Source organism: Fringilla coelebs (genome assembly GCF_963513975.1).
Source record: "Fringilla coelebs genome assembly, chromosome: 6".
NCBI lineage: Eukaryota > Metazoa > Chordata > Aves > Passeriformes > Fringillidae > Fringilla > Fringilla coelebs.
This window is the reverse complement of record NC_140034.1, coordinates 15,992,248-16,019,679: the sequence shown is the minus strand read 5'-3', so window position 1 is coordinate 16,019,679 and position 27,432 is coordinate 15,992,248. Positions and strand designations below refer to the sequence as shown.

The 27,432-nt window shown below is 42.5% G+C and overlaps 1 protein-coding gene across 1 annotated transcript in view; it reads right to left on the bottom strand.

Moving 5' to 3' along the window:
• ITPK1 (inositol-tetrakisphosphate 1-kinase) overlaps positions 1 to 27,432 on the bottom strand; it is a 136,627-nt gene that overhangs the window by 50,156 nt on the left and 59,039 nt on the right. The window contains exons 3-4 of the mRNA XM_084207250.1: positions 17,408 to 17,533; positions 12,438 to 12,555 (exon numbers count right to left, since the gene is read on the bottom strand). Of these exons, the coding sequence (XP_084063376.1) occupies positions 12,438 to 12,555; positions 17,408 to 17,533 (244 nt within the window). The remainder of the gene's footprint in view (positions 1 to 12,437; positions 12,556 to 17,407; positions 17,534 to 27,432) is intronic.

Genomic DNA, 27,432 nt, shown 5'->3' with positions numbered 1-27,432 from the left:
TGTCCAGGTGAAATATGTTAGTTTTCCTATGGGAGCACAGCCTATCATATCCAGGTGTGGCTGCACTGACCCATGAAAACTTTGCCTCAGTGGAAGCCCAAGACTTCACAGACTGCTTAACTCTCATGTTAACAGGTAAACATGTGTGTTGTGAGTCTTCCTCTGTGCTGGCTCTGCACAGGACAGATGTCTATTAACAATCAGCATGACCTCATTAAGATCCCTGGCACAAACTGTCAGTGGCTGATGTTTTTCATTCTGAAGGAACATCAACATCAGGAAGTACTGGTCTGGGAAGGCTACTGGGTTACCCACCCCAGCCCCACTGCATTCAGAGAAGACAAAATGCACCTAACACCAACACTGGCAGATGTTTATCCAGTCTGTTCCCAGAGTCTCGTACAGTTTGCCCCAGCACTGTAACAGCCTTGCTAGCAAAAATCCTACCCATACTTTCTCCTTCTACCAGTGTTTAAACAGCACATTGACAGGCTTCCCAAGTGCTGACTAATCCTCAAAAGGTTCCTCTGAGGGAGCAGGGAGGTTTGGCTGGCATTTTAGAGAGAGAATAAGCAGGGCTGTTGTCAAAGCCCTGAATCTCAACAATTAATGAGATATTAGAGTATTAGGAAGAAATTCTTCATGTGAGGGTGATGAGGCACTGGAACAGGTTGCACAGATAAGTGGTGAATGCCCTATCCTTGGAAATGTTCAGGGTCAGGTTGGCCAGGGCTTTGAGTAACCTGCTCTAGTGGAAGGTGCCCCATGTTCTTGCCCACCCCATGGCAGAGGGGTTGTAACTAGATTTTTAAGGTCTTTGCCAACCCAAACCATTCTATGATTCTATTAAATCTCAGAGGCTATGTCTTGCCCACAATGCTGCATGCAGATTAATTGTATTGTATTAAACCAGAACTTATCACAGGGTGGGGGTCATATTCGGTATCCTGCTACTTACCTGCATGGGTGTCCTGTCAACACACCAGTGCCTAAGTGAGGTGATGTGACAGAATAAACGCTCAGTTTTAAGTGAAGGAATTGCTTCAGTGAAGCTCAACTGTCCCACACAACCAAGATCTCAGTGGACCCTCAAACATTAAAAAAATACAGATTAGAAAAGATACAGCTCTTCCTTAACATCTTCCATTGCCTTCATAGTGTGTTTAGTATCACTTGCCAAAAAAAGCACCTCATTCCGAATATTCATTTGTCAGCAGATGGGTGGTGGGTACATGTCTGCAAGACTGACACTTTGCATCCCTGCAGGAAAGATTTCACTGCTGGCTGCTTGCTGGCAGTCAATCAGAGACAGAGCAAACACCCACACAGCATCCTCAAACTGATTAAGAAAGACCTGGGATATGAACACTCCCTCGTGTAGGAAACCCAATGCCACATCTAAAGTTAACACCCTCAGTAACAGCTGAGTGCTCCCTTCCCTCCTTGGCCCAGCAGACACCACAGAAGCTGGCAGCTGCACTGCACCAAGGAAAAAGCTGCAGTTATTCTGATCATGGAATAGGCTCGTTAGGGTGGGCAGGTGGGTGAGACTGTGAAACATTATCTGTTCAATCATTTTCATAATTACACATGAGATAAATTTTGCAACTGGTCAGTCTTCCTCATGATTTTGCCAAGGAGCAAAAGAGGAAATAAAACAAAGTGTTTTAGAAATTGAAAAGTCCCAGTGTGTTAAGTAACACCCTGTCCCAGACAATGCACCAGCGTGATCTGGAGGGTGACCTTGATCTCCTAGTAGAATATAACCTGACAGAAAAACTTCTTCAAGAGTGTTCAGTACCGTTTAGTCCCTCTCATGTATTACAAAGGCCTGTCCCACAATGCCTCAGTCCTGTCCTCTCATGAACAGACTACTCTGTCTCACCCTACAGGTTCTTAGTACAGTAGAGAGAGCTATCAAAGAAAAGAGTCATAATCACATCATCCAGCCATATTTCTGAAAGAATAACAGTTTTAACACATCTGTCTCTATTTGAGTTCCCATTTAACATGCTGACTATTCATAATGATTTATATTAAATACCAAGACTTTATTCACAGGACAGTAAAAACACTAAAGCATTACTACTTGCATAAGGTTTAAAGCTTACGGAGTAGAGAAAGTGCTTTAAATCCTCACTGCAGTTTCAGGCCTTCTTGCTTCCCTGGAGATGAGAAATGAACACTGGAATTATCAAACCAAATGAGAACACAATTAAGCTGACACTGCGTTATCTCCATCTTTTCAGCTTGGCAGTGGGTTTCAAATCAAAGCAAAGGGAATTTATATTGTCCCCCAACACATCCCAACTTATGGAGTTCATAGTTCACCATGGAGTTTCTTTTTAACATCCACCAGTCAGTACTATATACCACCAACCACAATGGTTTGTAAACCTCTCAAACCTAGTCCTACCTCTTTCAGTCCAGCTATGATCTTAGTTATTTTATGGCAACTGCAGAGCTATTCAATGAAACTCTAACTCTGACATAGTAGAGAAAAAGGGGAACATTTCTCCATTTATTCATGTACTGTTTGTTCAGGTTTTGTTCCACCTTTGCTAGCCTGAGATTGATTTTACTCTTCACTTGTGGCTGTCTCTTGGCATTGACCATGTCCCTTTTTTCAAGGATTCCTTTTACTTCTAATGCATATTTTTAAATTCAGGAAAGCAGAAATGAAAATAGTCGTTGGGAAAAATAAAGTTTTTTATTTACACAACTGTATGTTCAGTGTTTTCAATGCTATTTTTGGCCACCACCATCTTTTTGTTTGATTCTATTGGCACATTCTCTTTTGACTACTGAGGCTGAGGGGGCAGAAGTTTCCAGTGAGCTTCCCCATGTAACACTGAGGTCTTTCCTGAGCAGTGAGTCAATGCAGAAGTTAACAATGCATGTCCATATTATTTTTTATAGGCCCAAGAGACTACTATAAAGTGGATCTAACATTATGCTGACTCTTCACTGTCTTTTGGTAAGCCTGTCTGATAGTGCTGTCTCCCTTTGTCTGGAAAAAAACTAAACAATTTGGACTTAATCTAAAAAATTTGGTATCCTGTGTTCATCTGCCTTTTCCAACATTAATAATAAAAGTCCTGAAATGCCACTTGTATGGGATGCTTGGCTTGCCAGATTGAAAGGAATTTATTTATCTTCTTCACGCCTTTGGTCTTTGTCAAGCACCTTCTGATGCCTTAGTTTACTTGAGACAGGCCCTCTAAGGAGTGTCTTTTTTTTTTTTTTTTTTTCTTTTGGACAATTTTCTCAATGTGCTGACTTGTGTTCAGATATTTAATTTCTAGCTGACACTTTCCAAGAGCTCTAATCAGAAGGCCTGGAGGCAACAAGAGCAACATGGAGAGTGCCATTTGAGGGATACACAATTTCTATTATTCAAACTATCAGTTAGCCTGACCTCAGTACCTGGTATGGTTACGGAGCAGTTTATACTGAGTGTCATCATGCAGCACTTAGAGGATGGCCAGGGTATCAGACCCAGCCAGCGGGGGTTCAGGAGGGATAGGTCGTGTTTGACCAACCTGGTCTCTTTTCATGACCAGGTGACCCTCCTGGTGGATGCAGGAAAGGCTGTGCATGTGCCTATTTGGACTCCAGCAAGGCCTTTGACGCTGTCTGCCACAGCACACTCCTGGGAAAGCTGGCAGCCCGCAGCTGGGACAGGAGCACTCTGCGCTGGGTTAGGAACTGGCTGGATGGCCGGGCCCAGAGAGGGGTGGGGCGCGGTGCTGCATCCAGCTGGGGCCAGGCACCAGTGGTGTCCTCCAGGGCTCTGTGCTGGGACCAGCTCTGTTCAGTGCCTTTACTGACGACATGAATGAGGGTATTGAGCCTTTCATTAGCAAATCTGCGGATAACACTTATCTGCTGGAGGGTAGGAGGGCTCTGCAGAAAGACCTGGAACGGTTGGATGGATGGGCAGTCCAGTAAACTGATGTTTAATAAGTCCAAGTGCTGAGTCTGGCATTTTGGCCACAATAACCCCCAGCAATGTTATAGGCTGGGGACACTGTGGCTGGGCAGTGCCCAGGCAGAAAGGGACCTGGGAGTGCTGGTAACAGCTGGCTGGGCATGAGCCAGCAGTGTGTCCTGGTGGCCAAAAAGGCCAAGGGCATCCTGGCCTGTGTCCAGCAGGAGCAGGGAGGTCGTTCTCCCCTTGCACTCGGTGCTGGTGAGCCCACACCCTGAGTGCTGTGCCCAGTTCTGGCCCCTCAGTTTGGGAAGGACCTTGAGACACTCGAGCACACCCGAGAGGACAACAAGGCTGGTGAGGGGCTTGGAACACAAACCCTGTGAGGAACGACTGAGGGAGCTGGGGCTGTTTAGCCTGGAGAAAAGGAGACTCAGGGCTGACCTTATCACTCTCCACAACTCCCTGAAAGGTCATTGTGGTCAGGTGGGGTTGGTCTCTTTATCCAGGCAGCAACTGACAGGACAAGAGGACACAGTCTTAAGCTGCACCAAGGGAAATATAGGTTGGATATTAGTTTTTTGTGGAAAGAGTGATAAAGTACTGGAATGGTCTGCCCAGGGAGGTGGTGGAGTCACTGTCCCTGGATGTGTTTTAAAAAAACCTGGATGTAGCACTTAGTGCCATGATTTAGTTGAGGTGTTAGGGCATGGGTTGGCCTCAATGATCTTGAAGGTCTCTTCCAAACTAGCGATTCTGTGATTTTAACCCAATTTAACAAGCAGTGGTTCACTCTCAGTGTAGAGAATTAAACAGATTGTATATTTCCCTACAAATGGCAGGAGTTCTGAAACATGCTCCATGTACACCTTGCCCACCAACAGGATATGAAGGGATGCCACACGTGGCTGTGACGGTATCACTTTTTCTTCTCAGCATAGCATCTTTTTGTTTCCATGTGGCAAAGCTGTCTCCTGCTGAATCTGTTTTGTTTCCTTTACACATAAAGGCACATGTAAGGAAAGGTGTTCAGGATTGTTTCCTGAGCCATCATTTCTGACACTCCAGAGGCACCACCTGTCTCCATACAGCCGTATCAGCCCATGAATGCATTGGGATCTCTATTTCCACCCATATGCAGCATTTATACATTAGAAAAACAAAATATTGGCACTTTCCAAGCACTACTGTAAACAGGGTATCCCAAACAGAGAGAAAAGCAAGATGTTAGCAGTGTAGTGTATCAAATGACAATGACAAGTACGTGACCTCATGTAGGAAGACTATTAAGCAACTGACCATAGAGGTTTCGTTCCACTTGTCATAAACTATTCAAGAAATTCATACCATTTCAAGTCCCTCTCATCAACCTTTACACTTTCAGCCCCATCCACTCTAATTCCTGAAAGCCATTTGGAAAATTCATGAGACAGACCCAATTACTGACGTCAAGAACATAAATGCACTCAAGCTTTCATGATTTTCTTTACTGATACACTCAGCAGGAACAGTTGCACAAAGCCAGCAGATAAGTGAAATGGGAGCCAATTTTAGATGGGATGTTAGTGGCCCTAGTGGTAAAGGAAAGCATCCTCTCAGGCAGTGTTACCATCAGCTGATTCCATGCAACCTTGATAAAGCCTTAAGGTCCTGCTGGACTCTGCATGAGGAGAGATTCCAATCTCACCAGGCTTACCACATGTTGGCTAGATACTTATCTGAGAAAATTAGGGGTTCTAATTTTCTTGTCCACACCAGAAAAAACTGCTTCTTCAGCAGCAGAAGTAATTTACACACATTAGACCAGAAATGGAGTAATATTCTATCAGCCAAACCCTGGTTTTCAACTCAAATGAAAAGTCCCATTTTTCAAGACTTATTTCTTGACCTTTGTTCTTGTGACAATATGAGTAGAAACACTGTGAAAAGCTACTTACTGTAAAAAGTATTCCAAGTTTTACATCTATACTTTGAGCAATTTATCTTTCAATGCTCCTTCATTACTTTTTCTAGCACCCAGATACTTGGGAAATTTGGATGTCAGCCAAGGAAATTTCTGCTCAAGAGGATCAGAATAACTTGAAACACAACCATGCTGGAATTTAAAACATCTAGTTTATTCAGTGAAGACTTTATCATGACAAGAAGAATCCCTGCTCCTCTTTTCCTAATTCTAGAGAGACAATAATCCTCAAGAATTAATCAATGTTCTGTTCATAAAATCCAAACTGGAGATGTCTTAGGAATGCCCTATGACCACAGAGTGCAGCCATGGCTTATTTTTTTACCCCATAAAATGCAGATTCAGTCGATGTTCAGATCCACCCAAGCCCTTAGCACAAAATTCATAGAAGCTCTCACCTAAATAGACATAAACCTTTTCACTTTTTCAGCTTTATCAAGTAGAAAAATGCTTTGAAATTATGCATGTAGATGTAAAACAAAAGTTTCCACCACTGGTATGTAATAAATGGATAAAAGGTCCAGCCTTGTTTCTTCTCAGATTCAGATAAACGAGAGTGAAAGTGGGGTGCAGATTCCTCATATCTGGTCAAAAAAGCACATGAGAGATAAAGAATGCATCCAAAAATAACATCTGAACTTTACAGGCAGGCTTATTTTGAAAGCTCAGTGGCCATTAAGACTACTAGGATCCAAGATGAAGATTGTTTGTTGGTTCAAGGAGCTCTGACTGGCACAGTGTGAGACAAAACAATAAAATGTTTTCTGTATTATTTTCTGGGCTTTGTGCCTGTTGGCCTGCAGAGTCACTTGAACAGCCCCAAGTTGATGGATCTCAGGAGGCCAGTGGCAGCAGGCTGGCTGACTGCCACTCCTGCCTGGGAGAACAGGGACTGTGCCCATCATACCCACAGATGCCCCCAGCTCCTTCCTACCTATGCTGGGACAGAGATCACAGCTCAAAAGAATGAAAATCTGAAGGGGGAGAGGAGAGGCAGGAAGGGAATGGAAAGCCTGTTCATATTTTTTGATAATGAAATTGCTAACTTTCAACAGTCTTACCCTGGAAAATCCTTTTGTAAACTGCTTTAACAATAGCAAGACATGGTACAAGACAGAAGATTTCAGGTTCCTCTTGGGGCTTCCCACTTTCTTTTCCTGCCACCACTCTCAGGACAGGATTAGTACTTTGGAAGCAGCTGTCTAGTTTCAATTTCAAAGCCAGGGCTTGTTATCATAACACCAACATGCTGATGTCTCTTTGCTATCCTCCTCCTAGATGAATGAAGGAGCTTTTATGAGAAAGATGGCAGGTGACACTTCCCTGGGGCAAATGTCCCACTGTGCTTCCAGTTTCACAGAGCAGGACTGAGGTCTACCAAGTGCTGGCAGCTGGGTACAGAGACTGCCATGTGGAACACTGCTGTGAGCTGAGGCACTTTGGACAAACTGCTTACAGTCACAGAGAATATCAATTCCATTCCAACTCCTTCCTTCCACACAGGTGTACTAGTTTTCAGACAGAAATTAAAATCCAGTGAGTGAACATTCACCACACATTTTGAGTGAGGTAATAAGACATCGATCTGCATGGTGGAAAGAGAGCATACAATCAACAAGGCAGGGTTCTGCACCCAAAAGCTGGTGTGGTTATTTACAGTGGCTGACATCTGCCCTCTAACTAAAGATACCTTACTGACATGTGCCTACATAAAGAAGTGACTGCCAGGTGGGTGATTAAGAGGCATTAAAGTGAAAAGAAAAAATCTGGCTTCAATTTAATAGGAGCTTCAAATAAAAATACAAGGTGTCTGAAGTTGACCTGTGTGACTACTCTTCTCTCCACTCTGACCAAAACAGCTCTGAAAAGTAGGTCACAGCAAAAAGAGGCTACAGTCTCAAAAGGTGAATGCCTAAAGCTATGCATATACAGCTATTTTCATGCACTTTTAACTGGGTGGCCTGATTTTGAGAGGCTCTAAGTATGCACTGCTCCAACAATGTACATGCTCCACAACGTCCAAGAAACCCAGCCCTGACTATCTGCTTTGGTATTGAATTGTAGATGCAGTTTTCTACTCAACAACAGGTCCACACATTCTGTTAGAACAATACCTCCACAGCTTGCTTGGCACAGAGACTTGCTGTATGGGAGTAGTGTTTGTACACTAGAGAAGAGTTTCTGCCCAAAACAATGTGGCATCTTGGCAGGCAGATGAGTGCCAGGATGCACAGGGGTGACACTCCGTGTCCAAAATCACGCAGCAAAGCAGAACCAGCACCAAGCAGAAAACCCCAAGCCCTAAATCAAATGCCTTACTCATTTCACCATACTGAGCTTGCCTCCTAGTAACAAAAGATACAGGCAGCTGTGAGAGAAGTATTTCTAAGACAGACAGAATCTGATAAAAAGAATCCAGGGAATAGAGAAGGATGCTGTGATCGGTTCTGAAATATCCCCCAAAAAGAGAAAGATGTACATACAGCAGCAACTGCACCTCATATAATAGTAAACAATCAAACATAAATAATTTTGATTACATGACAGGATGAAAATATTGAGGCTAAAGGGGTGTATACTGTTTAGAGTGTCCTCAGGAAATAGCTCCCATGCTTCAAAGACAACTGCTAGGAAGAAAGAAATTAAGGAGTTGCAGCTTGGCTCATGCAGGAGCTGTCTTTTCTAGAAAAGTTCCACAAAGACTATTGTCTGTACAAATTTTAGATTTCTAGCTAAATTTAAGAACAACAAAATTTTTAAATAATAGAAGAAAAAGCCAGGAGCAAGTGGTTAAAGAAATGAACTTCAGGTCTGCAAGTTCAAACATTATCAGAGAAACCAATAAGTCAGTGAGACAGAAGAGGAAGCTGAGCAGCAGATGGGAACACTAACTAGATAGCACACTGAGTAGCATGCTTAGTTCACTTTTCATTTAAGTCCCTTCAATCTGGATTGTTATGTAGGGAAAATCAAGAGTTTTCAATGTTTAAACAAAAAAATGTAATAGGAAAATCTTACTTTGTTGCCCAGTCACAGTGATCATCCATTACCATCTTAAGCATAATTTTAAGTGTCAGATTTTGAATTTCAAACCTGAAGGATCACAGCTTTGCAACACACATCAGAAAATTTACTTATTTTCATTAGGTTAGAGCTTTAAAAAGGCTGACACAGCTCCAACCATACAATACCCTGTTAAAAATGAAATTTTTACTTAAAAATGCTCCTAATCTTTCACCAAACATCACTGAAACTGATCAAGAGCACCTTTATGTAAGAAGCAATTCTTCAGAGATAAGTAAACAAAGCAATACAACTGCTGAGAGAACAACTGGGACACAAAAAAAAAATCTATTCAGTGATTCACTTCAACATACACCTCATGGTGTATGTTGAAGTGTATACAGCACACTAGCTGGAATGCAACCTTTATTTTTTCAAATCTTTTTTTGAAAAGATTCAGAAGCACAGGTTGCAGAATAACTAGCTCTTTTAGAGCTTGCACTCCAAATAATGGAGACCAGGAAAAAGGAGAAGTCACAGCTCCAGTTAGACTGTTGATTCCAAAATAGAATCCACTAAAATCAATGTTAAAATATCTTTTAAAGCTATTTTTTTTTCCCAGAAGAGAGTCCTACTTCCTTCCAAGGGAGATATCACTGTCCATACCAAATAAAGCAACAGTCCTTGCAAATCCCCTCAGCACTGCTAGGAGCATGCTAGCACACCAGGTTCAAGGTGCATCCTGGAGCAGGTTGCTCAGAGAGGTTATGCAGTCTCCATCTGTGGAGAAACACAAAACCCCAACTGGACATGGATCTGAGGAACCTGCTGTAGAGATCCTGCTTTGAACAGGGACTTGGACTGTATATTCTCAAGAGGCTTTTTCCAACTTCAGTGACTGGGCAAGTCTGTGAACCTTCTATTTCCATAAGGAGTGAGTGCTTACTGTGTCAGACCAGGACATGGAAAGCCCTGGTTCAACCCCAGGCTCTCCCTCAGACCACTGGTACAACTCTGGCCCAGCTCTCCTCCGCCTCTTCAGCAGTCACAGACTGGTAGCTGACACAAGGAGTGCCTCAGCCACAAAGTGTCTCAGCAACCATTCTCAGGAGGCTGGATCAAAGTACTTATCACTCAGACACTTGATTCCATGAAGAGCAGGATATGGGACTTTCAGAAAGCCTAACAATGTCCATGAGACCAGTCTAGACACTTCAAATAGGGATTCCCTTTTTCAGGAAGCATGGAGAATTCTCTGGCAAAAGGACGATGACTTGGACAGCTGAAAAATAATTAGTTAAATCAAACTGTTTATAGACTGTGGGGCCCTACTGCTGCAGAATGCAGTCACCTCAACAGAGCACACTCTCTTTAACATAATTGGTGCAAATCTTTAGTTATACAGTTGTGGTAAGGTCTACAGGGTTAAAATAAAGCATAAACTGAGGATCATAAATAAATACTATACTTCATTTAGAAACATAACTGAAATAGAGGCAATAATCACTGAAATCCAAAACTGATCTGTAAATAAAAACTGAATTTTCTTTTGAAAGACTTTGAATAGCAGAAGGCTTCTCCTTAAATATAAACTCAACCCTCTCGAGTTTACAGCACTCCTTCAGAAGAGACAATCCCTTGCACTGAACTTAACCCATCACATTAATTTTGTATCCTGTGATAAAAAAGGCTCTCTAGTTACAGCTAAAGACTAGGATATTATTTTCTTACTAGTTACTTCCATCATGAAATTCCAGAACAATAAAGATGTGGCCCCTAAGAGTTCATGCTATTCACAGCTCATGCTTCTTATCTGGGTTTTCTAAGTGCTCATGGCCTCAGGATTTGAGATGCTAGCTGCAACAGAGGAAACATAACTTAGCAGGTGAAAACAAGGAAGGGGAGAAAAACCCACAGCACTGCCTAGAGTGGTGTACCTTTTCTCTTACTGCAGATCATCATGTGCAGGAATACAGAGGCTGATCTACTTAGGCCAGAACAAGAAGTTAGACAATTATTAATCTCTCCTGAGATTTCCCTTGCTAAATACAGAGTTGGTTCAAGGTCTTGGTCATGGATTATGAGACAGAAATAAGACTGGGGAGGAAAGTGCTGGGGGGAGGGGGACAGAGGGTCAGGGAAAATAATGGTTACCAAACACTGCAGCAGCCAGTGACAATAGCTTAGGCCATCCCTTACTTCATTCCTCAACTTTATTAACAGCTTCTTTTTGAATTGTCAGTTTTACCTGATTACAAATTTCCTTTTTCTTCTTCCTCCTTAAGGACTTATTTATTTTTCTCATCAGTTTGACCAAAGCAGGCTGAAATATGCGGAAGACAAACTACTTGCAAAACCTGGATGTCCTCCCAAATATATTGTTCTCACAGGGATAACAATAGCACTGATAGCAATTTAAGAAAAAAACCAACAAAACCAAACTCTACTGAATTTCTCTGCTGTTAGAACAAAATCCCAATCACTCCCTCAGTGCACAGGTTTCCCTCAGCACCTTTCTCCCACTCACAAACAGCAATAGCCACAGCAAAACAAAATCATTCTAAACTAATTGAGGATTTTCTCCCTAAAAGATTCCAAAAGACAAGAGGCAGTGCTGTAAATTATTAATCTTATTTCTACAAAAGAATGGTGCTGGTGTGGTCATGCAAATAATATGTCCATAAATCCACAACTATAAAAATACAAATTGCTGAGCTTCTTACCTGCCCATCAAGACAGTGATAACACAATCTCAATGGCATTTCCAATAACATCCCATTAGAACATAGTTCAGAAATGCAATTTCCCCCCATTACAGTCATCTAACATATGAAAGAGTTACTTCAGAGCTATTCTAGATTTAAATTCAAAAGCCAATAAATGTTTCAAGAACATGACAGCAGCAGAAGTAAAAAGGAATGAAAGACTAACTTAACCATACATCTGCAATGGTTAAAATGAGAAGGTAACAGAACTATTCAGGTTGAAAAGGCATGACTCCTAACATGGAATACAACTCAAATGATACCAGTTAAGGGCAATAGTTTATGTCAGGTAACAAGCCAGGACCAGACGTGCAACAGGCTTCCAGTACTTCTCAAAGACCTTAGCTCTATTTACACTTTAATTTCTTTTGATCCTTTCCAAAACCAATTTTTCTTCCTCTCCCTCAATTTCAGGCCTCAGAAATCTTACTACAAGCTGCTGAGTTTGTACAGTCATTTCAATTTACATGCACACAACAAGAAGACAATGTTTTCCAGAAGATTTCTGAGAGTGCTCATTGTGGTAAATATGCTCCCCATTAAATCCACATCGTATTTTTAATCAGTTACAAACCTCCTTCGTGTATATGGAAAAAGAAGAGCACAGGATTCCAGAGGGCAGTCCTGTGACACAGGAATGCTTCAGTGTTTGTGCTCCCATGGAGAGACAATGCAAAGGGCACAAAACCACTACTTCAAACATCACATCCAGCCTCCAGAAGCTTTCTTCTCTAGCCACAATAACAGCCTCCAGGGAGCACAGATGTGGGCCTACCTTGCATGTATGCCTCTATTCGCCGAATGAGCTCATACGACTTGGATCGATCCAGAAGTGTCCGGATAGCCGGGAGAGGGTCTAGGATAATGGTTTCTGGATGAGCATCAATGTACTCCTGCAAAACAATATATAGGGAAAAATGGCATTAGGTTGGCTGAAGAGTGTAGAAAAATAATGAGAAGAGAAAATAATGGGGAAGAGAATATATAATGTTAAAAGTTCAGCTTCTCTTCAAGGGAAGCCAAATGGACTTTGGCAACGCAGAAAGTCCCCAGACAGTCAAAACACTGACACTTGAAACAAACACAAATGTGACAGCTAACTGGTTTAGATGGCAAATTCCTCCTCTAGACTCTATCAGTAGCAAAACCTGTGCTGCAACCACATTAGCTCACAAGGGAGTCAGTGGCAAAGTGCCATAGTAAGAACTGTGAGCAGGACTGAGAAAAGCCATTAGGAGAAGAAAGATGGCACACAGCTATCTTGGGGTCAGCCTTGCATCCAATTACTGCATGTGAACATCACAACTATCTGAACTAGGCTCAGAAATACATCTGCGTTCTTTTATGTTGTTTTTATTGCTGTCTTCTAGCTGGGCTGAAGACAGTGTTAAGGGCTGAATGATAAGGGCTGAAATTCTTTTTGGCAGAGCTGAAGAGATTGCTGCTTCACTGTGTCTTCATTGCTTGCTACTTCTCTATGCTCATACTTTCCTTTTCTGACTACAAGAACAAAGTAAAGTTAATGACCTCACGGATCTTTGTCTTGGGAACTCAATTCCCTGTTCACTGAGGTCATGACTGCACTACTGCATCTTGGCCAGGAACACAGACACAGCTGCCAGGTATCAGCCTTGCAAACCCAACAAAACTTCCTTCTGTTTCTTAGAAGCTGATCATCGTTGCCCCAGCCTATAGACATGAACTTGAAAATGAAGAAGGGAAAGAGAAACACCGAAGCCAAAAGAGTACAGCAGTACTCTCTTCAGTACAGCACAACCTTTCAGCTTTGAACCTTCAAGTCTTCTCTTGTCCTTCCTGCAAAACAACTTTGCTCTCTACTTTGGTGGATTTACTGAAGACTGATATCCAACAGCAGACTCCAACCACCCAGGCAACAATGTGGAAGATATTTAGGCTTTCCAACAATAGATTGAAAGGGATCTGTCCTTGGGCTGCAGTTCAGCTTGACCCAGACAACATCTACATTTTCCTCTTTCTAATCTTTGACATAATAAAAGCAAACAAGCACAAACAAGGAATTTTAGCAGATCCTCCTTTGTTTGTATTCCAGGTCCGGTGTTAAGTCATACTTTGTACCAGCCCCATTACTGGCAGAAGGCCAACAATGAAATCTGAAATCAGAAAGAGACCAAATATTTCATGTACCCTATTAAACACCTCTGGATATAATCCAGCAATTTAAAAAAATACTTCCCTTGAGAAGCCTGTGTATAGATGAGAATAGATCTGCTTGTCATTTTACCCAAAAAAGGTAGCTAATGATTTTTAAAAATATTTTAACAGAAAGTTGATACAGTATCTACTGGAAATAATAGGTCATTAGATGATAAGAGACTCACTGATTCATTGACTTGCTTTTATTACTAAGTAATAAAACTTACATAATGTTTTGTTTAATATTAAACAAAGTTCCATAAAAAATATTCCAAAAGAAAACAAGTAAGCAAAAGAAACAATAATGCCATTTGGATTTGTGTTTTCCCACATACAGAAACATGACAATGACTGCTTGTAAAAACATGCCAACATTTTCCAAGGGAGAAAGAGATGTAAACACAAGCTTGTCTAAAGCATTTGCATCAGATTTAGATTTAAAAGCTCCTTTTTGTTGTCTTAGGCAGCGATGGTCTCTTTTCAAGGACACCTCCTTCCAAAAGGAAAGGTGAAGGTGTATTGTGTCTTCAATAAATGCTCACCTCAAAATTGTTTGTCTCTAAATCTAAATGAGATTTCTGCAGTGGTTAGGAGGAATGAGGGGTGTGGCAAGGGGAAAGGGGAACTGATCTTCTCTGTTACTTTTCTATTCTCTGTATATCTCAAAGAAACTTTCTGAGTATTCAGCTGCCCTGTGTAGCCTCCAGAAGTTTTTTGCTCCTTCATCTTGCAAATCCTACCCACAGGAAGCTACCCTAACCATTAGGGCTTAAATGACAAATTTTTAGTTAATTTTGCTGTTTACGAGGCTCTTCCAATACTTTAAGACATCATTATTTTTCAAACATATAAAACACAGGTATTGGCCTGTGAATTCAGGTGTAAATAGACCATTTTGATTTTGTATTAACCTCTCCCTCCAATTAGGAAAGAATTACTAAGACATAATAGTTTCCTTTGGTTTTTTGCTTGCCTCTTCTCATTTGAGAAGTCCCCTACCTCCTTCCCTTCCAAAATATCTCCCTCATTTTTCTTCCTCTCAGTCCCAAACCCTTCTAGGAAAGCTTCTCAATCAAGATTAGAAGAGTCCATCCTGGACTACTCCAGAGTGGGAGAATCAAGAGTTGAAGGGCAGCAGAGGAGGAAACATTTTAAATTTTCATCAGCCTGATAGCAAAAGACTAGGCATAAAAACTGTGTCTGATCTATCTTTTTAAGTAGGCTAATGCAAAGAGAACCTGCTCAGAAAAAGCTTTGAAAGACAAATTAATAACCCTATTGATTTTCCATCACTCGAGCCATCATTTTGAATGCAATATGAAGCTGCAATGAATGGAGCCACTCAAGCCCCTGTACGGCTATGACAGGGAGCTGCTCAGAGAGCATTCTGCTCTAATGAAAGCCTAACAAAGACTCCCCAATGTCTTACAGGAACCAAAATTTACTCAGTTTCAAAGCCATATACTTTGTCCAGGAACTGGGGTAGTTGGTTTTCTTCCTTACCAAGAAGCAGGAACTGTAGCACCAGTAAGTGAAAGGCACCCTGGGGACTCTGCCTCTTCACCTGACTTCCCTCCATGTACCTCTGGGCAAGAAGGAACCACTGAGGACTATAACCAATTTTCACAGTAAACTAATTACCTGTGTTCAATCAGTCCAGCCCTGTGTTACAGTGAGAAGAGAGGGAGACTGACCATCACCTCTACAAATAATCATCATCCCCCAATATAAGGATTTAAGTGTCCTAAAAAGCAAGCAATAGTATTTCTCCACTTTTCATCTCATGCACTACACTAGGCGCTGCATGCAGTCTTTGTTTTGGCTTTGGATGAGATCACCAGGCACTCATCACTGATTTGCAGTGCAGTGCAGAACAGCTGCACCCATCAGTACTCTCCTGAGAAACTGCACTCCATACCACATCCAACCAGCACAAGAACCTCAGAAAGCTCAGCCCTAAAGGTCTTCTGGAGCTAAAAATGCCACTGTCAACAGGCAACTCCTACATACCATTTTCATTCTCCTGTAATTTTTTTTCCAAGGCAATTGAAAACAGTCAGAAAATGGCATGCCAAGAGGCTTCCTGTTCTATTAGCACTCTCTGCCAGACCCTACAAGGGCTCATCACAGGCTCCAGAGAGCAGGGACACAGAGTCATGTAAACATGAAGCTAGTTTACTCCTTAGCTCTTTGCAGATTAGATGGTCAAGGCCTCTATAACATAGATCTGAAAAAAAGTCATTCTTAAAAAGGTCATAAATGTAGTCTGGCAGATCATTCCTCCTGTGGTCAAGGATCCCCTGCTCTCTGCTTCCTGGAAGACTGCTTTATGGAGCCAACAGTAAGACTGCTGCCAGGTATCATCTTGCTGTCACATTTATATTCAATAGCAGGAAAAAAAGCATAATGAATTTTGCACTGTTTGGTCTGGTTAAGATCATCACAACTTTTTCAGTCAACTTAATCAACAATAAGGGAACCACACTATTTCCACTTGTGTGTAGGTGCCAGAAATACCACAGTGCTTATATAACACCTCACTCATACAAACAGCTTTCTTGCAAGGGGACATTTTTCATTTTCTAGGTCACTCATTGATTTTAAGAGCTCAAAACAACAACCCTATACCACACACTTTATACTAAAGTATTCTTACAATTTCTTTTTCTTATGGAATATGTTCCTCTTAATTTCTAATGATTTTCAATATCTTAAAAGTAATACAGGACAGATGGAGACAGGCAGCAATTTGCAGATAGTTTCTGCCCTGGAGACAAAACTACATACTCTAAAAACACATTTGGTCATGTAATTCAACACAGAAAGGCCTGTGCTCTGCACCACCGGTTCCTGGTTATATTTTACTGCTGTGGGAGCTTCCTGTGCACCAGTGATGTGGCACAATTCAGTCTCCTGCAGAAGCAAAAGCTTAAGGCCTTACTTTATTGGAGAGAGGATATCATTCAGATGTCTGCTCACAGGGGGCCCTACCATCTATCTCATCCTCTGTCTTCCAAAATAAAAAAGTTTGGAAGGCACTGGGAGAGAATCTTTTAACACTTATTGGGGAAAATAGTTCTCTGTACCACACATCCTGCATATTTCTGACCTTCAACATAAACTTGAGGGGAAAAAAAATAATACAACAGGATTCTCAGCACCAGAGGACAGAGTCACTGACAGTAATCCTGATGTTGCAGAAATTAGCATTCCAGGAACTGGGAAGACTAGACAGAACTGGGCCAAACTAATTCAGTGGCTTCTGTCATGGAGAGATGCACATGAAGTGACCTGCTGCTCCCCTTTGTGAGCAGCACTAATACTCTTGAAATGACATAAGCACATTTGGTGAGAAACCAGTTCTAACTAACTACTGATACAAAACAATACCTTCCCAAGGTGCAAGTCCATTTTAAACTGACAAAACCACTTTTGCTGGGCTATCAGCTGCAAGTCAGCAGTGTTCCAGACAGCTCTTCTCATCAAACCCCTACAAACTGCACTGTAATCAGACTGAATTTGCTGCACCAAAATCATTCTCCTGCTTGAAATGCAGAACAAACCACTTACCTGGAACCTGTGAACCAACTCCAGTGACTGGCTGTCATTCTGGTCTGCTTCAAGGATTACATCTGTCAGTTTATGTATGATCACATCCAAAGGGCCCTGATCTTCAATGGGTTTGGTGAGGTCAAGCTGAAGAAGACAGAGAGAAACATTTTATTAATATATGGGGGATGCACCCTCTTGTCCCTGCCACCATCTGAAGTGCTGCTGCCACACAGATGACATTTACTTTGCACAGTGCCTTTGTTTTGGTATGTTATCCAAATCCTTGAGAATTTACACATCATTGAATGTTAGAAAACTTTACTCAGACACTTATTTCTCAGCAGTATAGCTCTAATTCCATGAAAAACAGCAAAGTCATCAGCAAGTACCCTCCATCCAAACATCTCCCTGTGCTTCTCCACCCTAAACCAACATATGGCTCTTCAGCTCAGTTTCCTGGTATGTTCACACAGCTTCCAGGTACATTCACATACATGCAAAAGGAATGAGCCAACAAGGATTAACACCACTAATAAAAGGAAGGTCTGCCATGCCCACTGGGATTGCACAAAACAGCACCCAGGACAGGAATAAAGGTAACACACAAGCAAGTGAGTCAGGATCTGTGGAAATTCATCTGCTACTGAGACAGTTATTTAGCTGTTACCAGGAGGGGTGCAGCTCCCAGACAACTCCCAATAGCAGACTTTGGCAGTTAGCTGGGTAGGAGACAGAGATTTGGGGTGAGGTGTGCAGAGAGTCTGCTCCGGACAGCACAGGAAGGCATGAAAACAGTGGCAATGTGTTAGAGGGCTTGGTCCCAGTAGCAAAACAGGGTTCAAGAGCAGAAGGACATCTGCAATGGAAAAGGATTGAGGAATTCTCTTGATAAAATATCAATGCTAAGAAGCTTACTGGACCTGTATGAGATGCATGAGAGAATCCTAAGAGAGCTGACCAGTGTTATTGTGAGGGCTTGGATTTATCAAGATATAAATCAAAACTATGGAGATTCCAACTAAATCAGGTTAAAAAAAATCTACCACAAGGTCAGTCTGGTTGCAGCAGAGTCCCAACAGAGGTGGCAGGATCTCCATTTGTCAAGATGTTCAATACCTGACTGGACAAAGCCCTAAGAAACTTAGTCTTGATTTAATGCCAAATCTGCTTTGATGAAGATGATGCTCACAGAACTTGATGATCCCATGAAGCTACTCACCAGATTCAACATTAGTTCAGTGTAAGTCAGAACTGGCTCATGTTCTAGCCAACACACCAGGCTGCTCACAGCACAAAAGCTGTGAGAGTCAATTCAACCAGTTGTGAAACCCACTGCATCAATGACAACTTAACCTTGTAAATGCCAAATCAGGAACATCTTTGAGAGGAAAGATGGATATGTGCTCACTAAAGTTAGCATCTCATTTTACCTGCATGATCTTTTCTATTGCTGCTTTCTTTTTTTTTATTCAACTCTGGTGAAGAAGGGTGTGAGAGGCACAGCAGGGAGGGAGTACTGGGCTGCTGCTGATCTTGTTTTCAGTCTCATTAGCTTGAGTTTTGTCCTGCTAAAATTTCCCACCCTACAGAAATGGCCCAGCTTTGAACTAAGGAGTGAATGCCTTAAAGAAGGTAAAGCTATAAGACAGGATCAAACCAAGAAAACCAGCAGAGATCTATCAGCCTTATATTAATTAGCTACTTGCTAATGTAACCAACCCATGGAGCTGGATTACTTTTCTTGTGTAGGCACTCTTATCTGGGCCAGGCCTCCCTGAGCAGAATAACTGAAGGCACCTATGGCACAAAAGCAAATTGGAAGGCTGCCAATTCCTCCCTCAGAGACCACCCTTGCTTGCCCATTACTATATGCTCCTAGTAACAGTTACGGGCTGGGGCCCTTTGAAGTCCTTATTCGGATTCCAATCCAACTGGAAAACACTGAGTGTGTCTCTCTTCCAAGGAGACAAACAGAGGCACTGCTCACAGGTGGGCAGCCACTCCCTACAAGCCAAGAGACCAGCAGGACAGACTTGGTGTGGATGCTCAGGGATGGGTAAGCTGTGGCCAGGTGAGGCAGTCCACAGAAGGTCTGGCTGTCCTGACATATTTTCACTCTCACAAGTAGTACAGCACAAAGGCCAGGGGACAGCCTAAGTATCTGCACAATGAAGGCAAAATGAAGTGACCTGCAGCTTGGCTAAAGAACATGGAAAGAGATAATTAGCTTCTTCAACCAAGTTCCAGAAAAATCAGTTAAAATCCTTAAAAGAAATCTCAGATGACTATACTGCTGCTTCTGATTTTTTTCCATCTGCCAATCACATCTGGAAGGAAACAGCAAAACAAAGAGTCCATTTAACTAGGTCAGAAAGTTCACGGTTGCCAAGGTCCAAAATTCTGAATTAATCCATTTCCAGGACTTGCAGTTTGAAAAGCAGTAAGAAGCAAGTAAGCGTTTGAGATTGGTTACCCCTCTACATTCTTCCTGAACTTTCAGCTCAATCTGCACAGAAACATTCAGAAAACAAGAACAGTCCTCCCTTTCAGCCTTGACCTAAGAATAGAAGCAAGCCTCCAAGGCAAATCCAGGCATTTCCAGCACAGTGTTTTCCACAAGCACAAGACATCTGGGCAAGATAACTTCTTCACAACAGTTGTGCCAGCTAAACACAACAGGTATATTTTGAGAAGAAAACCAAATGTACGGACTTTGCACACTGGAAAGCATTAAAAAGGCTCCCCCTAACACTGCCCTCACCAGTAAAGCAACGTGAGAAACAACAGCATGATAAAGCAGCTTCTCTGGAAGGAAGTTCAGTGACCGCTTCAACTGCCTCAAAAAGGACAGCAGGTACATTTTAGCCACAAAAACCTTCAAAGTCTGATCCAGTATTTTGTGGATTGGAGGATCAAACCATTTGCAAGAATAAGTTCTCTGTGTTTAGAGCCATGCTGTAGAAAGCAAATATTCCTGGGCTGTGTGGAATTTGGAAGAGATCCACCTTCCTTTTATGCACTAAGAAAAAAAGTAAAAGTAGAAGGAAAAAAACTATTTGAGAAGGTAAAAAAGAAGCCTTTTCAAAGTGGAGTATCAAACCCAAAAAGAAGTCAGTGAAAGCAAAGTGCAAAATTTCTGATGGCCCTCTGCTGAGACCAACACTGATTCATTGTTTGTCATCAGCTGGAATTTGAGCCCTCCTACTTCCCTTCCCTTTCAGCATCTCTCTCTTTCTAAATGATCTCTGCATTTGACATGGACACCCAAAGGTTTGTTATTGCAAAGAAGTACACCATAGCAACAGAAGTGAGAGAAAAGATTTATCAGCACCAGCTTGAAAAACCAGAGATATATCTATGGTGCCTTTTCTTCTGTGAGGTAGGCTTTAGCCTGCAGCATACTCTGCTTGCCCTTCTTTATGTTAAAAAACCAACCCCAACCAGGTATTGTTTTCATAGCATTGTCACTTATCACCAAAACCCAGCAAAACTCAGGTGCGTGGCATGGAAGAGAGTATCAATGCTGTACACAGGAAATACACAAGGCATATATTTGACATGGATAGGTGCACTGTCTCTGGGTAAAAAATTGCCTGGATGGCCAGGCCCAGAGAGGGGTGGTGAATGGAGATAAATCCGGCGGGCAGCCGGTCACACCTGGCGTTGACCAGGGCTCAGTACTGGTGCCAGTGCTGCTCAATATCATTATCAATGATCTGGACAAGGGCATCAAGTGAGCCCTCAGTGAGTTTGCAATTCAAACCAAGCTGGCCAGGAGTGCTGATCTCCTGAAGGGCAGGAAGGCTCTGCAGGAGGATCTGGACAGGCTGGATCCATGGGCTGAGACCCAGCTGTATGAGGCCAGCAAAGGTCAGGTGTCAGGTGCTGCACTTGGGTCACTCACAACAACCCCACACAACACAACAGCCTGGGGACAGAGTGGCTGGAAAGCTGCCTGGTGGAGAAGGACCTGGGTGCTGGTGACAGCAGCTGAACGTGAGCCAGCAGTGCCCAGGTGGCCAAGAAGGCCAATGGCACCTGGCCTGTGTCAGCAATGGTGTGGCCAGCAGGAGCAGGGCAGGGATTGTCCCCCTGTACTCAGCACTGGTGAGGCCACACCTTGAATACTGGGCTCAGTTCTGGGTCCCTCAGGACAAGAAAGTCATTGAGGTGTTGAAACATTTCCAGAGAAGGGCAAGAGAGCTGGAGAAGGGTCCAGAACACGGATCTGATGAAGAGTGGCTGAGGGGCTGTTTAGCCTGGAGAAATGGAGATAAGGAGGGACCATATTGCTCTCTACAACCACCTGAAAGGGGGCGGTAGCCAGGTGGGAGTTGGTCTCTTCTGCCAAGTAACAAGTGATAAGACATGAGGAAATGTCCTAAAATTGCACTAGGGGATATTTAGATTGGACACACTGAAAGAAGTCAATCATTAGAACAGGTTGCCCCAGGAAGTGGCAGAGTCACCATCCATGGAGGTGGACTTGGGTTAACAGCTGGACTTGATCCAACCTAAATGATTATACGGTTCTGTATGCCTTTCCTGGTCCTTCAAATCCATATATGGAAGAAACCAACCAGTAGATAAATGCTCTTATCATAGCTGGCTGCAGCCAGCCTGCCCACCTTTTAATAGAAGGATGGGCTGGAAGTTACAAAACATTCCAAGCTTAGAAATGACAGTCTCTCCCACAGGCTGCCCAAAGAATCCACTGGAGAGTAAGTTACAGGCACGCAGAGCTCTGTCTCTGCCCTCCTCTCCCCCTTCCCTCTTCCTCTGTCCTCCAGGAACACACAGCCAGCACATTATCCAAATCATTATAGAGAAGGGCAAAAAATGTTTATTTCCATTAGGCATAATTTGTTTAAAGTTTTGGGGTTGTTTTTCTCCAGAACCCTGGCAATCCATCTGTATTGCAGGGACAGGGCGAGTGCCTGGCAGAGTGCCACGGCTCTCCACTGGTCCCAACTGCAATCCCACACAAATGCATTTCTGGAAGCTGTGTTTAAAAATAAAACTATGTCCAAGTGGAGAAAATCTGGATTTGTTCACTCAGGGGAAAAAAACCAAGCCAAACAACTACAAATGCTGGATTTAGGAAAAAGAAATATAATTTATCATAAAGATTAAAAATAGTTGTGTATTTTTTGTTTTATTCAGTGTTTCCAGTCCACGGTATAATCAGCTGTATTTCAGAATCTGTCTGATTAGGATTTGTGACTTTGATTTTTTTTTTTAAAGCTCTTCTTCCAAAATAGTTTTTGGATTAGCATTCATATGAAATGAAGTTTTAATACCAACCTGTATTTATATTCTTTTATCTGAACCAGAGAGTAATATCCACTGCTATATCCCTGAGCAATGTAGAGTCTACATTTCTATTTATCCTCACTTTTCTCTTACTATATTTTCATTAAAAATTAGGACCCATACAGCTATTCTTCAAACATTTTGCTCCCATTCTCCAACCCACTAACAAACTCCACTCACCAGGATGCTGCTCTAAGTTCTTGGTATGTTTTCATTTGGTGTGCTGCTAGGACTGGGGTGCTCTAGGATGTGCATCCTTTGAACAGAAGTGCGCATCCCTTTACAGCAGCCTGTCATGCTGCAGGTAGAAAATGTTCATTTTCATGAAACTTTCAGCCAAAGGAGATAAATGAAGGCAGAAGGTAAATCAGAAATCTAAGCTTTCTCAATAGGCAGTTAGCATCAAATCATCAGGCATTAACTTAATAAAATGTCACAGAAGGGAAAGAATCCATTCAACTTTCTGGTTGGTTCAACCTGTCAATGCTCTCTGCTACACTTTTCACCAATCACAGTCCAAAAGTCCCTTTGTGGCAATCTAACCCCTCTCCTCCCTGTGAACTGGACACACAACTTCAGCCTGACCTGACTTCTTTGCTCCTTAATTCCTCCTTAATTATTCTTGCATATGGAATTTTCTACACAAATCTATTGTATTCTGCTATTCAAATACTCAAGGAAGGGCTGTGTTGGTCCCAAGACATGTGGTATTTATTTCAGTTTTAATTCAACTTCTTAAACTCCACTGCATGAAAACCTTCAGGATTTTCATCCTCATCTTCCACTCCTGGGACTATTTTCTACCCTGTATTTTCATCACATACATTTCTATCAAAAGGCTTGTAAAATAAAGCTTTTCAAATTCTTCTCCCAACCCCAGCTCCAGTGTTTACCTGTGCTGTGCATCAATGCTGAGCAAGTCATAATGAAAAAAGTCACAAGCTCAGATGAGAAGGCCAGATCTTCACAAAGCTGAACTCTGACAGCTGATCTATTGGTGGACACTGTTCTCTCCCAAAAAACTCAAAGAAAGCATCTAAAAATATCCTAAGCACTTTGGAGAGGGAACGTAAGCAGCAAAAATCAATAATGTCAAATTCGCTGTTACAATCCGCTGTAAAAAGTAAACAAAAATACAGATGAGATTCTAATTACAGGTGAGAATGTCCTTGCTTTTGAAAGAAAGTGGGAAAATTTCCTGAAAGAAATCAGGAAAACAGTTGTGCATGTCCATCTATACATATAAGACCTACTTGTGCACAGCAACAGAGCAGAAAGGCACAGAAACCTGACTGCTCTTGGGACAAACCAAGGGAAATCCATAAGAACAAATAAGACCAGCACATGCTTCTTTCATGAATTAAATCCTTCAGAAGCAACCCACTCCTGTCCTGTACCTCCAGGGACTATACACTTGAAAAAGCAGCTGTCAGGTCTGTGCAGCACAAAACTGACACAAATAGCTTCCTGCCAAAGCATGGAAGGTAACAAAGCACATATCACTAAACATTTCCTCACCAGGAAAGACGTTATGCTACCTGGCATTTTCAGTGGTAGGCAGGCTCCAGTAGTTCCTAAAATATCCGTGTATTGTAACTAAATAAATATTTGTATATTTAGGAGATTGTCTCCTAATCTCTCTGAGAAAAAAAGTAATCTGGGCTTTCATCATGCCCAGATAGTGCAAAAGTATTCAGCACTTGCTGCTGCTGCTCATGAGGCCAAAGGGGAACACGAACTCCCCTGGTTAACAAACGCCAGCTCTGTCCCATTGCAAAGATCAAACAGGGACTTGACCACCAAAGGCTGTAAAGAAAGAGCAAAAAGTACACCAAGAGGTGCTGGTTTGTCTCTCCACGCCCCCCTTGCCCAGCATTAACCTGCACATCCTGTTGCAGCAGCGGCAATCTGTGAAAGGAAATCCGCTGTGGTGAGGAGACCTCCCGCTCCGGCTGCGGAGAGGAGAGGGCACCGCAGCAGCACCGGCACCAGCCACCCCCTCACAGGGCAACTCTTCCCCAGGCAGGAAGGAAACACCTTGAAAATACCCTACACCTTCCTCCTGGTCTTTCTGAAATCACAAAGTTGAAGACTGACCCAAGAGCTTACCCTTCTACCACTGCAGGACACTAGAGGTTATCTGCTGTTCTTCTGCCCAGCTTACTTTAACAGAACCACCAGAGAAGGAAAGCATGTCCCACACTGATATGTCATGCAGACTCTCAGGCAAATATCAGTGACATCACAGGCATCAAGACACACCTAAACATGAGGAGCAGCATAACATAGCCTATGAATCTGGGTTTCCATTTTCCCAAGTACTGAAACTTGAACACCAGAGAAGATTCTGGGTTTAACAGATGGTTTCTTTGTGTTCTCTTGCATTCTTGTGTTTCCTTTGCATTCTGCTGGGCACAAGTTGCCAGAGAGTATGTGCAAGCTGCACATTTCCAGGAGAAGCACACAGCTGCTCCCCTGGAAGCTTGGCACCATGTCTGAAACATCAGGGAAGTTCTCACTTCTATCTGTACTCTAGATAAAATGAAGGCAAAGGAAGCTCATAGGGGTTTTTTACACAACATATACTAACATACACAGACACCATTTATGGATCGCTTCCCCAGCTACTACACAAACTGACTAGTTCTTGTACATCCAAGGCTTGTCCCCAAGTAATGCAATCCCCCAGGATCTTGGTGAGCACCACCTCCCCACAGCCTCCTCTGCCCCCTCCCACAAAAGCAAAGAGAGAGCCAGCACTGCTCTGGCCTGTGCAGTAACACTGAAATAAGTTACTGCACCCCAGTTACTCAAACCTCTCCCACTGCTCCCTTGCTTTCCCTCCTTACTCCTCTGACCCTGGTACGGAGGGTCAGTGGTATATTTCCACTCAGCATCCTTCTCCTGTTAGCACTAAGTTTTGCCCCTTTGCTTCTTTAAAAGTTATACAAAAAATCCCATGTTTGGGCTATGGCTAAAGTTCTTCACAGAAACCGTTTTCAGCCTTTCTATTTTACCCAGGACTGGAACATTGTTACTAGAACTTTGTTTTAGACTTAGAGCCCAACACACACACAAAAATAAATTCTACCAATTAAAGTTTAACAGCTTGGTTTATGACCTGTACAATACTTTGGCAGTTGCAGAAAGTTCTTTCCAGAACTTGCCAAGACGTGGGAATGGCTGTTTCTGAGCATGATACTAAACTGAGAGCTCATGTCCCACTAGGACTGGACTGCAGTGAGCAGGGTTTTGTAGGCAAGGGGTTAAGCAGCTCAGTCTTACTCAGGGATGGTTTGAGAGGCAATTGCTGATTTTCAGCAATGAAGGAGAAATAATCAAGGTTACCCAAATCCAGAAAAGCCTCTTGCCAAGGGTGTCTCCTGAGGTCACCAAGGCTCCTGTGGATTAAGAAGGGCAGCAGAACAAATCCACAGATTAGCAGAGGAGAAAAGTTGAACAGAAAATGTGTGACATGGGAGGATTAGTGCTCCAAAGAATGAAAGCAAGTTATAGAAAAAGAAGAACACAGGAGAATGAGCATTCAGCAAACCTGCCTTGTTTCACTTCCTGGAACTGTCAAAAAGGCAATGTTCAGTGCACCAGATTAAAATGCTGTAGAGGAAATCTCAGTAGTGGAAGGTATGGGAAAATTACTACCATGGGTCACAAAATCTCTTGCTTGCTTCTGGAATGGGCAAATCAGACTCAGAAACCCTTTTTCTTTTTACTTTACACAGCAGAATTTTAATCATTTTTTGAGTGAGCTGGGTCAGCTGTAGCCCAGTTATTGAACCAACAGCTCAATCAACCCTGCAGGAGAGCAGAGAAGGAGTGGAACGGAGACACTATCCATGGAGAACATTCCAGCTAATCTAGAATAGAGAAATAGTGCAGCACTACAGCCACTACAGCACAGGTAAGCAGAGGGAGGGGCACAAGAGTGGTGAACCTTTACCAACGTTTTCAACCTTAATTATATCACCATACATGGAATCAAAACATCAAGACCTTACAGTACTACAGACACTTTTGGTTTTTTAATAACTACTGGATACAGAGAATGTTAAAATGAAGGAAGCATATTCTGAAAGTTTCTCTTGAAGTCACACAAACATGGACTGCCTAACTTCCTTCCTTTTGATCACAGGATTAGATAAGTAGAAAAGCTGATACCTAAGAAACATCCCTCAGAAAGCCTGGCTACTACCCTTTATCCTAAGGGCTGACAAAGCTCAGCTCTGGACTTACACCACACAGATCAGGCTCAGCTTTTGGATAATTCTTCAGCAGCACCTGTCAAACATCAAGAGCAGTCAGAGCTCCTGTGTGTGCAGCTGTACTTCCCATGACATTGCCAATGTCTCCACTGTGTCTCTGCTGTAATTCTCCCTTCAACAAAGCTTCCCATCTGGCACAGCCAGGCTGCCAGAACCCTCTTCATTTCTGTTAGCTACTAGCCCCCAGAGAGCTGTATTTCTAGGTGATTTCCCTTTCTCAAGAGACTCTGGATGAGGCCAAGTTGTAAGGAAATGTAGGTAGCACCCAAAGTACATTTAAACCAGTCTGCTCATCACTTTGCTGAATTTATGTGCTGTTTATTGTGTACTATGAAATTTAAATACATGTGGAGGGAGCGATAGCTGTCCAAGTAGAAAGTTGTTATGCTCTTTATTCACCCCCTGCCTAAACTAATTAGGATCCCTTCTGGAAAAAAAACCAAAATTGAA